Below are 14,668 nucleotides of genomic sequence, written 5' to 3' on the forward strand. Positions count from 1 at the left end.
ATTTTCTGGAAGATCCAGCTAAATACTTAAGAACTGTAAATATTGGGACAGTTTTGAGGTGTTAAAATATGATAATCCAGCCAGCCTTTATGTAAACTCAAATACTAAGTGAGTAAGAAAAAGAAAATATTCTTTTTATTTTGCCATATCCTGCACTGAACTCCCGTGCTGACATGGTGCTCACACTCACTGGGGGGCTGAGGCAGCTGGATTATTCCAGCTACCATCATTCAGTGATGTGACAGAGCTTCTGGTGCTCTAAAAGCACCACTGGTACTCTACAAGCACCTGGATAGGGTAAGGTGCACCTCTCACAGAGCAGCTGTGCTAAAGGAGAAAAGCTGGCAATGGGAGGGGAAAGCTGCAGCAGCTTCATGGAATCTGTTTGGAAGTAGCCTGAAAGTTTATTCCATTTGTCCAGCTCTCTGTTGCTTTGTCATAAACAGGAAATGAAACATGGTTAATTCCGAGAACTTGAATATGTTTGCACAGAACATTTTGCTCAGTAGCTCACATCTATGGTAAATGTTTCATTTCATGAATGATTCACTGGAGGCCTCCCTGCTCAGCATAGCTCAGCTTTGTTCTTTTCTATTTTTCAGACAAATATATCTGTCTATATAGCTGGTGATACATATTCATAGATGGTAAAGCCACAAGGAAATGACTTCACAAAATGTCCAACTACTCTTACCTAGCTGGTACATTCTCTGTACAGAAATACAAAATTCTGTATTCAATGCAATATGTACATCCAGATTTGGAAACACACGGGGGTCCTTACAGACAAACAGGCAAACCTGTTATCTGGGATCTAGAATCAACCTTCCTCCACTTGGAACTTCACATTTAAACTTCTTAAAACTTAAAGGATTAGGCCCAGGCTTGTAAAAAAGCCTTGTATTTAAGATGTGGCTACTTCACGATGGAGTTTGTAGATGGTAATGAAATTAAAGGGAGATCGCCTGCTTTGGGATACCTGAATTGCTGCAGTTTCACCTCCTCCAGCCTTCTACAAGGGCAGAAATCAGTTCACACCCACAAAAGACAGAATTGGACTCTGTAACAGCTCACAAAACTGTCTTCTGATTCACTATTGACTTGGTGATTTCAGTCCTCCTGCCCACACTGACAGATAAACCCTTCATTCTTAAGGGAATCCCAATCACTCAGATGATTCTGTTCAAGAGATCCCTCAGTATTATTGGCAGAGGTTCCCTTCAGGTGTCCTGCAGTGAAGCAACAGCTCTCCTTAAGCCTCCAGCTAACTGGATTCTTCACTTTTCCATTTTAGCTAATATTTAGAAGGAGAGAAAAGCAAATATGCACGAAGTTGAATTCAATAATTTCCCCTTCAGTCATCAGGACATTTTCGTGGAATACATTTCCTCTCAGCACTGGTCAGAATGAGCTGTTCAATTCAAACAGAATATTATACATAAAAGGATGGTTTATACATTTTGTCTTTTCACATGTGAATCACTATTATGTAAAAGAAAATGGAATATGGTTATAAGATTCATGTCAGGATGACTGAAAAACTGATTTTGATTGTAGATTGCAGGACACAGAGAACAGTGGCTTCGTCCCTCTACCATCAGGCTCATAAGCAAGCAGTGGAAGTCGTGTGTGAAGGGTTTAAATTATTAAAGCCACACTCTAGTATGCAGTAATACAGCCAAATAATGGCATTTGCTGTTAAATCAGAAGTATATTTTTAATTGAAGAGGAATGCGCTATCGTCAGGATGTAAAGAAAATTAAAGCTCATTTCTAGAAGCTGCCAAACGTGCTGACCCTGATAAAGAACTTGCTTTATTTTAAGCCTGTGAAAAAGCCACTGAAATGAAGAGATTACTGACATGCCTGAAGTTAAAATCGTTCCCATTGGTCTTTCTGGATGGGAGTCAGGACATTTATCCTGTGGGATCTAATTGTTAAATCCTGAGGATTGCACTTCACTTTTAATCTTTAAACTTAGTATCAGTTCAGATTAGATGATCTAAAAGCAGCCAAATTGTTGTTATTAGTGCAACTAAAATACCTTTCAAAAGCTTACACTAACTGGGTTTAGTTATCTCTGAAGCTGCTATTTGGGAAACAGAAACCATTTTGCATTTGCATAGAATTACTGTTCTGATTGAAAACAGACGGAAATTACATTTACAAACATTAAAAATCTTTTTATAGTCTCTGAATTATGTAAGAGGCCTCATCAGAAATGGGAATTTGGCTTCATGTTCATCATATGGAAGCGTAAAAACCCCATAGTTTGTAAACTTCGGGAGACCCACTATTTTCAACCATTATTAATCCACTATCAATTACAGCATGTGCACAGTTAAATGCCAAAGGTGTTCTTACTGCTCTGTATGAATTCTGAAACAGAATCTGGTAGTCAACAGAAAAATCATCCATCAGTACAGAAAAAAACAACAGATGCTGGGCTATTTTTGTTGTTTAAACCCATATAAAATTCCATTTCGCTTGGAATCAGGTCTGTAGATTTGTCTTTGAAATAGCAACACAAAGAGTCTGAAATGCTTTTCTCCCCTAAGATGAGCCTGTTTTTCTGTATCAGGAGATTAATCATAGGGGAAACTATGCTTAATAGTTGGCTATTAAAAATGAGCAGGAAAGTTGCAAAACTGGATGTTACCTTTGTGTTTACAATTTTTGACGTGCAGAGACTGAGATGAAAAGTCTCACAGGATTTCTTTAAAGTACAGTCAGATGCTGACCTGTTCCATTAGCAGCTCATTTCTAAATGGAGCCACAATCCATGGAGCTCAGATACGATGATGGGACCAATAAGCTGTTTCATGAGGTGTTATATAAGTTTTGGTACCAAACAGATGGCTTTCATTATCTAAGGCAAGTAATAAAATTACTTTTCATTCTACTGTAGACTCAATTTTGGTTTATGACCCATGCATACCATTCAAAATAGGATCTATATAAATGGAATATAACAAGTACTCAACTTTTTTAGTCCGAAAATCATGTCTCCTATAGTATAGAAATATATTCCTTGGCAAGTCTTCACTTTCTATCCTAAAAATGATTATGTGGTCTCGTTTTAGATAGTTAAACAGCTGCCATACTCACTGCCAGCTATGAATATAGACTTGGCTCCAGAGGCAAATCATATCTCCAAAATTAAATGTGAGCATAGATCTGATCATTCCTCTCTAGCTGCTTGTTGTGAACCATCATTTTTCAGCTCTGAGATTAAAACATTGAGACCTCATCTTCATTTGCATGGTGGCTGCTGATTTCAAACAGTGAATTGCATTGACCTAGAAGAAACACACTCTTCAGAGATGTGCTCCATCAAATATACATGGGAGCAATTTCCGAGGGGATTTTTGGAGAGTGACTGTGCCTGCTGCCATTGATGCTTTTTGGCAGATCTGCTGCAGTCTGCAGTGTGCTTCAGTCCCTCTTGGTCTTGTGTCATTGTCCCCCTCAAGCAACTGTGCATCAGCCCCGTGGTCACTGCAGCACATCCGGGCTTTGCTGGGCACTTTGCAGCACTCAGTGTTCGGGGTGAGATGCAAGTGAGGACAGCAGGGATGTTTAAAACTGCTCAGATCTGCACACTCTTCACTGAGCTTCATCATGCAAAGAATAGACCTTTCCCACTTTGGACTAATTCAGCTGGATATCAGAGGTCTGATACAGGATGTGTTCTGATAAGGGTAGGAAAGCATTTCAAAAGGAATCATCTGCAAAAGAAAATGTCCAGCAATCTAGGCAGAGAGGCTGCTGTCTGCTTCCCCTCTGACCGAATGCTTTTGAATTACTGACCAGCAAGACTTTATATAAAAATAAAACAGTTTTGATTCCTATCCAGGCTCTTCTAAAGCCTCTCACATTCCCTTCCTCATCAGCTCACAGCCAAGTTGCCTCTTACCTCTGATTCCTTGTAATAGCGCTCGGGAATTTCATCGCTGGCAATATCAATAAAGCAGACTTCTCGCTCCAGATCTTTAGCTTCTTTGTCAAAAATCTGCAAGAGTTAAAGAAATTCAAGGCTGTTACAGAACAACACCCTCACAAAATCCACCTGGAATAACTGTTACAAGCAGTTTCAATGACTTGTGCAACAGAATGTATTTTAGGCTTGTGCCTGAACAGCTTTGTGCAAGATACTCGAGTTTTTGCAGGAACAGGGTCACATTCTGCACCCTACTGCACACATCATGTTCAGCACTTCCTGCTCCCACTGCTGTTCTTCTGGATTTCTTGGAATGGAGACTTTGATCACAAACACTAAAGCCAACAATTTGGACTGGTTTTACTGTATTATCCAATTTTTGTACTGGAGTCCCTCACTGTGTAAAAATCCTGACTCTCTGGCCTCAGGCTGTTTCCACCCTTTTCCCTCTAAGGACTACAGCAAGGTGCAGGTGTTTGCTGGGAACACTCAGTCTCAGTTATTTTTACACTGAGAATCCAAATTTTGGTTGAACTGAATCGGTGGAAGCTGCAAGCTTCCCCTATCCATCCATGCACACACATTTCAGTCCTTTAGGACCTGGTTAGGAACATCAAGTCTCCTGTTCTATGCAAGGCAAACGATGGGGATATTTTGAAAATCCAGGTCATTTGCAGCTGCAGCGCAGTATCCTTCTATGCCTGTGTCCATAATTTAATTATTTAGGCATCTCAGTGACCCATGTGACTTACACTGTGTCTGCAATACATTTCCTTCATGATTCTTTTGCAAACAGCGCCGAGTTAAAAGGCTACCATGAATTAGTGCCATGAAATTCAGGGAAGTTGTGCATTCACTGTCAGGATCAGTAACAAGCTCACAATGTGCTTTTTCCTTTGGGGCACAATGTTCTATAGCTCACATTTCCAGGAAGCAAAAATATTTTTGTTTTCTTTCTTTTTAAAAAAATTTTTTTTTAATAAATGCAGTGAATGCTCTGTTGATTTAATTTCATTCTAGAGGAACACTTAAAAATACAAAATGCCAGCAACTCTAGCAACAGAAATGCTACTTCATTATTTCTGAAAGCATTGGGCTGCCCATTTAAAGCATTTGAAGAGAGCAATGGACTCCAGTGAGCACAGGAACCAGCTGGTAAGAAGAACATTGTCAGGAAATCATCCTTCAAATACAGGAAAAGCTGAAGTTTGACTCTACAATTTTAACTTGTCTTGGTAGTGAATAAAACAGGCAACACTGAAAGCTCACTGAGCTGGATGTAACATGCTCACACATCTGAAACTGCAGAAGAACTGAAGAACTCCAGCCTTGTTTTATTTGTAACATTATCCTTCTCCAGTCGTTATTTTGCAAAAAATTATGTTGATTATTTGAACAAATTGGAGCTGGGCAGTCCTTCCCCTGTAATGCTCCTTCTCTGAATTGGGTACATTGATGCAAATCACTTCTGTGTTTATATATATAATATAGGTCGCCTTTTATAAGTTTCCTCGGTTGCTTTTTTCCTAAACAAATTCAGAAATACAGAACAGCCCCTGATGAAATCAGTTGAACTATTTTGGGAACAAGATGCATTTCACCATAATCTCCACAAAATAATGGAGATTGCTCTTAAATGGACATTACCAGGTCAGCTGAGGCTCTGAATGGTTTAAGCAGAAGCCCCATAAATTCAAGCACATGCAAATCTCTGCCCATTTGCAGAGACCTAAATGGAGATTATTACCCAGTGGCTTATGCAAAGAAATGTGCCCTGCTCTGTCCCAGGCTTGATCCACATATTTCACCTCATATGAAAATAGTTCTAAATTTCTTTTCTCTCTTTAAAATGCTGTGATGGAAGTGGGGATGACAGATGCCTTTGCCAATCTGTCAAAACCAGGAGGAATTTTTCAACCATTTCAACGATGCCTTATTTGCTGCCGAGGCTGTCTCTGACCATTTCCTCTATTCCAGAAGTTTGCTGAATGACATTCTCACTTTCCTTTGCCAGCAGAACTTGTTGTCTAATCATTTATGCTTCTCCTTTTCTCAGATTGTCCTCGCAAGATTTGCAGCTAGAGATTTAATCTTCTCATTCTATCAGCAGTTGAAAATAAGAAGTCATTAGAGAACATGACTGATTTCTTTCTTAGCTCCAATTCTCTTATTGCCTGTCGTAGCCACAGAATCTTGGACTGCCTGAAACCCTGTAGGGAAGATGGGTTTATTGTGGTTGGGATGAAAGACACTAGAGAAATCTAAAAGTTTTAAAGGAAAAGATTAAAGGCCACAAAAAGAAGCATAAGGCTCCCAATCTGTGCAACTGTATTTGCAAATGTGCAGAAAATGAATGGTGAGAACAATCTGTATCCTTAAGATGATGATGTAGAAAGACAGATTATTAAATATTATATTGGAAAGAACTGGACAGGCTTTACATGTGGAAGCCAAGTAATTAATTGAGATTAAAATACACAATCAAATGGAAAACAAAGAGCAACATTCAGGCTGATGTGGCCTTTTTGCTGTGGGTTTTGGTTTTATTTAGGGGGAGTAACATGACAGCTTTTTCACAACAAACATTTATAAACTTCCTCTTCCCAAGAGGAATGAAAACTCAGCATGATTTAGCCCACATTACCCACAGAATAACAGAAGGTGGGAGAAAGGTTTCAATTGGGTCTTATTTATGACTGTCGATGGTTTCTTCTGGCGAAAATTTAAGTAAACAAACAACCAAACAAAAAACTCCAAACCAACCAAAGAAACCCTCCCAAACCAACCAACCAACCAAAAAAACCCAAACCAAACAAAAAGAAGTTACAAAACTAAAACAATCAAACCAAACCAATCAACCAACCAAAAAAAAAGCACACAAACCCCCACCCTTGGCAGATGATTCCAGAACCTCAGCAAAGAGAGCTCATCCACAATATCCACTGCAGAAATGTTAAGTCCTGCTGTACTTCAATTTCATTTCTTTGTTTCCCTCATGCCCTACAAGGACATGTCCTGGCACATCCTTTGCTAGTGACTTCCCTTTTCCTGGTAGCCACAGCCAGAGCAGAAAGTCAGTTTAGGAGATGATGGGAAATTTAATATCCTCTTTTCTTCAAGCTTTTTTTTTCCATTTTCCCCCTTTTTTCTATTTTAAGGCTAAGTTGCTGGCTTCAATTTTATTCATATGTAGTTAATCTCAAATGTAACTTTTATGGCCAATCTCCACAGCTAGCCTGGACTGGACATAAACAGTACAAAGGCAGATTCTGCTGAATGCATTGATTCCATCCACACTGGCAAACTCCTCACTCATCTGCACTACCAGCACTCTGAGGGTCACATCTGTGCCTCTGGCCTGGCTTTGTTTCATAATAGATGATTCTCTCTTGTGATCTTTTTTTTTCCATCTTCAAGAGCAAAGGAGCCATCCAAGGGATTACTAGCTGGAAAGGTGTTTGGTTCTCTCATTACTACAAAATGGTTTTTTTCCCACCCTAGACACGAGGAGTTTGTAGTCAGAGGGCTTTACTGAGACAGCTAATTCGTGGTAGGGCTGTAATTGTGGGAAGGACTGCAAACACAATCCTTTCTTCCATTAAAAAAGGGCACAAAATATATCCTCCAGCTTGAAATTCTCATCTCTGCAGATAGCTACGGTCTGAACCCCCAGCTACTCCCCACTGTGGTGCCACAGCCCTTGAGCAGTTGTGTCACTTGGCCCTCAGGAGCTTCATTTTCCTGAAGGAAAACTCTAACTCAGAACTTAATCCATGGAGTTTATTCAGCGTGGAACTTTTCAGTACTTTGCATGCTCCAACCTCAGCTACTTCCAAAGTCCTTTAATTTCCTTCTGAGATTTATTTGGGCAGAGATTACAGGAATTGACCAATTTCAAACCTGTTCACCAGCTAAAACTATTTCTCTGGACACACATAGTTGGGAGCAATTTTTCTATGGAGAAAGGTTGAATCTCTCAGTGCGAGCAGAGAGTTTGGCTCTCTGAACTGGCTGGGAATATCCCAGAGTGCCACAGAGTGGAGAGGCAGCTTCATATTTATCTGCAGCCTTGCTCCCTGCTCCTTCTGATCTCCATGTCACGACTCCCCTATTATTCCATCTCTTACAAAATATCTCATTAAGATTTGTATTTTCTGGACAGAGAAATGGATTTTTATGTAATTATGTCAAAGTAGCTAAGCTTCCAAGACCGTAATAGACTATCTATAATATTTACTGCGATTAGTTTTTTTAAGTCATATAGTTCAAGTGCCAGATTTCCTGAGTGACTTCAGTAGTTCATTTAGAAAAATCAAGACATAGAGGCAGCAGCATTTCATTTGTTCACACTCTGTCATGTGTTCTGATAGCCAAATGTGCCTGGGACATTTGATCTGCACTTCAACAAAGAGAGCTCTTCACTCAGCAGGAATCTCAGGCTAACCTTTCCACTTGTTTGCCTTTATCTTTTGAGACTTCTTAGAGGTGGAGAAGCTTCACAAAATCATGATTTTTTCATCGCAAATTATGGGATACTCAATAGCATCATACAGGAAAAGTCCAGGTCCAAATAAAATCACCCTAAAAGTGTCACTTGCTTTGACTTTGCCACATTTTGATGCCCAGCAATCCTTTTGACAGTTTCCAGAAGGAGATCCTGTGGTGCACTGAGGCTAAACCAGGGCACAGCTGAAGCCTTTTCAGCTGAAATCAGTGTTTCATGGCAGTTGCCTTAAATAGTGAATTTACATTTAATTTCCATGTGCTATATTCAAGTTTGTTACAACCTAGTTCCATGTTACTAAGACAGGAGACAAAAATAGGGAAAAAAACCACCCTAAACTCAACCAAACAAGAAATGGATTTTCTTGTTAGCTGCCATACCTAAAATTTATTTTATTTTAGCTTAATAGCCAAGATCCAGCCACTGAGTTTTCCAGAGAAAAATGTTATGCCACAAAGAGCAAGGAACTAGAAGTTTTACATACAGTGAATTTTCATTATTGACAACCTTTGAATTATTTGACAAGCTGTACTTTTTTGCCTTCCCCAGACACCATCAGATGGCAAAAAATCACTGTCCAAATATCAGCAGCAATTAATTCTGTGACTAAAAAACAAAACAAAACAAACCAACAGAAATCAGTCAAACATAACGATCCTTCTGCAACAAACAGGAAAATTGGATGTCTCTGTGATTCAGTGATTTGCCTGAGCAGTGTCTGTCCCCACTCTGCCTTTGCTGTGCCTTCAGCTGCTTCCCAGACGTTTTCCCCATGTCAGAGTGTGACAGCAAGGACAGCAGAGCTCTGCCTGTGTGCCATGGCTGAGCACTGATTACAGCATCCACTGCAGCCATGTGGTGGAGGAGCCTCTGCAATCAACGCCCCTGATTGGAATGCACTCAGAAAGGGAAAATCCCAAAATATGTGCCTGCAGTGTACACTGAAATAGTAAGAAAAAGAGATGGGAAAAAAGTGAGAGCAAGATACCAGTTAGACTCAATTAGCCCTGTGTGACACAAATTCTGACCAACCAATGCACTGCTGAAAGCAAATACCTGTCCAAATGAAAAAAAAAGCTTAAAGAAGTCTTCTCATGGAAAGCACAAACCCCACTTATTGACACACCTGCGCAGATTGCTACCATTTCAGCCAGCAGGTAACCTTAAGAATTCTCCTGGATGTACCTTATGTTTTTAATATTCAAAACACAGACTTTGTGTATTGATGTTCAAATTCCCAAAGTGCTGTTTTTCCTTCCAGAAGTGTGTGATTGCTGTGCCCTTTTGCCATGCCTTGTCTGTGCTCTCTGAGGCTTTGCACTATAGGCTCCTGGGCTTCCCACTGCAGCCCTGACCAGTGCAAACAGCTCCGGATGCAAAGGGAAGCAATATTTTCATGTACTGTACAGATGTCACCTCCTGTGTCATTTACATCTCACGAAACATTTCTAATTTTTAGAAATTCCATTTTGTAATTTAAAATAAAAGTAAAATCAAAATAAAGTTGCTCTTTGAGAAGCTGACTTTTAAAAAAGACCTGCAACAGGAAACACTGACTGACCTGACTCACTGGTCCAGTTTCTGACAGTGTTAATGAGGCTGTAAACTGCAAGGCAGCAGGGACGATATTTGATGTACTAACATGTTCATCCAGCACTGGCTCTGTTTTTCTAAGGATAGAGTTGCCATGGAACATCTACATCAAAATCAGCTGCTCTGAGCACTGAAATCACAGCTGAGTGATTTATAATTCTGCGCTGCTACACAAGGCTACCTACATAAAGATATTTATTGTCCATTGTTCTTTCTGTCAGTGTTTATATTTGTGCAAATCAAGTGCAAACTTTAACAGATCAGAACAATAGTACTTTAACATATTCAAAATAGGTTAAAATGATAATGAAGTCTAAGACATAGAAAAATCAGGTTCCAGAGCAGATATCATCATATTTCACTAGCATCACTTGTATGTTCTATCATGTCAATTGGGAAGAAAAATCAGGAGGAACTTTGCATCAAGATATATTGCAATAAGTAGGTAGAATTATACTAGACAATGCAACATGTTAAATAAAATAATTCTAATAATATATCAGCCTGCTAAATGACAACAGGAACCCAAGACCATTTATATTGCTTTCTTCCATTGGAATTAGTTTTAGTATCCTTATATCTAATTACTGCTTTTCACAATCAATATCTACTTTACCAGACAGTATGGTAATGAAGAATAAATCAGAGCACAAATATTTCAAAAATACCTGTATGATCTAAACAATTATATATCGAGAAATAGCTGAGTTAAAATCAGACTTGCATTATTGCCCTCATTACTGTAACATTAATATTCATTCACTGTATTTTGCATTACAACTGCAAAATTTACAGAGTTATTTTTTGACTAATTATTTCTTCATCAGCTGAGGCTGACAGTTGCAATGAAAGAAAATACAATGTATTTTCTTTTAGACGGAAATCTATAGGAATGAATGCTATGCTTCCTGTTGTTTTCTCACCAGATAAACAGTGGCATTTAATCTAAACTCGTCTGACACAAAGGAGGAATACACTTTGCAAGTTCTTAAGTGAAGTCTAAGCCTACCCACTGAATAATGGAAATGAGGTTGACTCCTAGTCTTGGTTCCAAGGTGTTTGGATTAACAGAAACCTTCCTGTATTTACGAACCTTCCAGCATTTCAGTGCTGCACCAGCCATGCCTGTGGTCCTAGATCAAGGCCACGGGAGCATAGAAATGTAGATCTTCCACTGGTTTATTGTGCTCACACCAGTGAATGGCAGAGCTCTCAGAGTTACAAAATCAGGGAAATTAGGGCTCTAACCCTCTAATTCAGCTGCTCTTTCTCCTCCTCAGTTCAAGTAAGGGTCAGCGAAATCTCTTAATCTAGGTAAACACTGGCTTAGTCTGTGACTCAGGTGCTGCAATAGAAAGGTAATATGATATCACCCCACTGGCACTCTGGTAAAAATGACACTGGAAGAGCTGGATTCAAGCAGAATAGTTTCTTTGATTTACATCACTGGAGTATCCCACCTCTGTGCCACTTTAATCTTAAATTCCCTGGCTGGATACCGTTCAGGACTTGATTCACAGTATTTTAGCCACAAACTGACACACAGAAAAAAACCTGAAAATTCACTCTGCTTAAATAGCTTCAGTTCCTCCTCTGTCAGCAGCATAGATCATGTCTGCTCACTGCTGACATTATAATGCACCAGAAAACTGTCTGCACCCTCCCAAACCTAAAGGTGTGGGTTTGCTCTGAGCTAAATTGCTGCCAAAAAGCAGAAGTGAGCATTAAAAAGTGCATAAATTACACAACGCTCATCTAGCTGGTAATGTAATACTCTTCTTTTTAACTCACTGATGTGGCTTAGAGTAGCAGTGACTGTGAGGGGTTGGTATCTGGTGGCTAAGATGATCTCCGTCATGTTCCAAGTAGGAAAGTGTCTGCATGCCAAAAGGTTTTTTCCAGATTCTACCTTGTTCTTGTACATGGAATTACTCTGCCATAAGCAGTGCAGCAGCTGTCAGCCTGATGAACAGGCAGGCCTGGGGGAAATGTGGAGAACAGAACACCTCACCTTGCTCTTAGCACGGCTGGACACTGGAAGGCTGTGCTCAGACCCCTTATCATCTGCTTGACTGCCCTTTTCCTTCTCAACGAGTTCCAGCACCCCTTCATTGGGTTTCTGTGTTACAGATCAAACTTCCAAACATTTAAACTTTATTTCATGCCTACAAGAAACTTCTTCCCATAAGTCTGCAGCCAAATCATACCAAAATGAAACAGGGAGAAACATATTTGTGGATAAACCCAAGAGTTGAATCTTTACATGCTGGGCTTTATTGAAAGTCATTCTTTTTTTGCAAGGTGTGTGATTCTGCTTTGCTCTCTGTCTGGACAACAAAGTCTGTCTGACCTCCTGCCTTCTGCTCCTGAGCCTCTCTGATCAGCAGCTGCTGGCTGCTCAGTCCCACCCTTCCTCTAGAGAGGATTTTACATAATTAATCGTCCTTCTCATCTGTAAGCTCTAACTCTGAAAACATTTAAACTTCGGCTAAGTGACTGCCAAAAGCATCACCTCAGTGCACAGCCATTGTTCCCCCGAGCTGTTTACTGAGATGTCTCAACTCTGACCATTGTTTAGTTTCCTGTTTGTTCTTCCTGACACCTCCTTGGAATTCAACCCCCTTTATTCAGAGAGAATAATGTGAAACACATAACATGGAATACCATTACACTAGAAAAGGGCAGCAATCTTTTCTTGACTTTCCACAGATGTCATGAGGACTAAATTCACGTATGTAAATTATGTTGCGTTTACAGAAAGAACAAATAGAATATGAGAAGCAGAAAGGAAGGTGAGCACACAGATCTTCCACCTCCTGCTGCTTCAGAGGTAACTCTGCAGCTGCTCATGACCAGGACAACCAGGGAGGGGCAAAGGCACAAGTCTGATGGGGTCTTTTCCCAAAGGGAGAGACCTACTGAGGTCCCAGATACAGACTGGGATTGACTAAGAGAATTAAATCAAATTTTGCACAAGGTGTCATACTTACACTGTCATTGCTTCCTTTGTTGTCCTCATATTTTGTCTCTATATGAATGGAGAACTTAGGCAAAAACGAACACTGCAACAGAAGAAAAGAATGTTTAACACAAAAAATACACCTTGCTTCATCAGCTGACATATTCAGTACATCCCTTTTGGTATCAGCTTTCTTATTTTTTTCAGATTACTTTAAGGAAAAAGAGTAAATATTCATAGAATGTAAACCTGAAAGGTTTGATGAATCTGGAGGGATGCAGAGATTCTATCTAAAAGCTGAGAACTACAATGAAAGTATAAATAAATCAGTATAAGCACTCTGGAATAACTAGATGCAACGGTATTCATGCTCACTATGCCCAGCAGTATGAATGTTCCAAATGTCTTTTAAGAAATCAAATTCACTAGGATCTTGAGAGCAACTTGATCTCCCTCATCACAGACCAGTGCATCCCCCATATAAAATAACCCAAGGACACTTCACCAGCTGCAGACCAAACAGACAGCCATGCCTTCATGTGTGAGGGCTTTTTCCTTCATTTTCAGTGAGAAATGGATTTTAGCATAATTTCCTATTAATGAAATAAAGATGGATTATAAGCACCTGTGAGAATTCCTTTATACTAAATCCAAATAAATCTTTAGCTAATAATGCAAAAAAACCCCAAAACAAAACAAAACAAAACCAAAACACCAACGTTTTTCTGATAAAGATAATATTTCTATATTTACATGGGAATAAATTAATTTTTCTGAGGATTTCTTAGCTTAGTTGGCTTACGAAGACCAGAATTTGTAATACTAGGCAACATAATTCCATCAGAATAAGTATTTCAAATATATTTTATTTAGTATTTCACAGTCGTTCTTTCAAAGCAAGTTTTCAGACAGGCAGATAGAGCAGCTGTCTAACCAGCTCTCAAGGACACCAGTTCAGCATCTTTCTTATTAGTCACCAAGGCTCTTCTTGCCTTAACTGCCAGTTCCTTGTCTGATGCATCACTAATCCCCCATGGCAAACGACTCTCTGATGTGCTGTACATACAGGTTATACAATGAGGATGTTTGGATGCCTCACTGTTCACACTGCTCTTGGTCCAAGTTTGGGCTTGAAAACATTAAGAGTTCTTCTAAGGGAGGGGCTGATGAGTAAGGGCAGAGGGCATTTAGGAGGCCAATGCAGTGCAGCAACTGAAATGAGAAACTCATGGAGACTGCAGCAAATGCCTTCCTCCTTCCATGGATATCACCCAACAAGTCCTTGTTCAATCTCCTGATTGCAGGACATCCAGTATCCAATAAGCACATCTAGAATCAATCCTTGTACAAAAAACAAGGGAGAAAGTTTTCCCAAAATAAGGTTCTGGTGCCATGGAAGGCAAAACCCCTTTCATGCTGTTGATCTGAAGCACAGCTGCAGTTGCAGAGGAAATTATGAAGAAAGCCAAATGCCAGATTTCCCTTTTACCATGGTATTAAAAAAATACCTGCTATTCTCAATCACTGTCCAGAGGTTGCCAGCAATGAGTCAGGTCATGACTCTGAAATGTCACCATTCCATGGATTGAACAAGAGGCTGCATTGGGCTGCCTGTAGCAGCTTAGCAAGCCACTGCTTGAATCTAGCTGTTGATTCCTGTGACCCAGAATCTA

The 14,668-nt window shown here is 39.8% G+C and overlaps 1 protein-coding gene across 1 annotated transcript in view; it reads right to left on the reverse strand.

The window, feature by feature from the left end:
* PITPNC1 (phosphatidylinositol transfer protein cytoplasmic 1) overlaps positions 1 to 14,668 on the reverse strand; it is a 76,543-nt gene that overhangs the window by 12,292 nt on the left and 49,583 nt on the right. Inside the window, 2 exon segments of the mRNA XM_085077323.1 lie at positions 3,916 to 4,011; positions 13,027 to 13,098. Coding sequence (XP_084933449.1) covers positions 3,916 to 4,011; positions 13,027 to 13,098 — 168 coding nt within the window.

The sequence above is a fragment of the Lichenostomus cassidix genome, chromosome 18 (genome assembly GCF_008360975.1).
Source record: "Lichenostomus cassidix isolate B80296 chromosome 18, HeHo_3.0, whole genome shotgun sequence".
NCBI lineage: Eukaryota > Metazoa > Chordata > Aves > Passeriformes > Meliphagidae > Lichenostomus > Lichenostomus cassidix.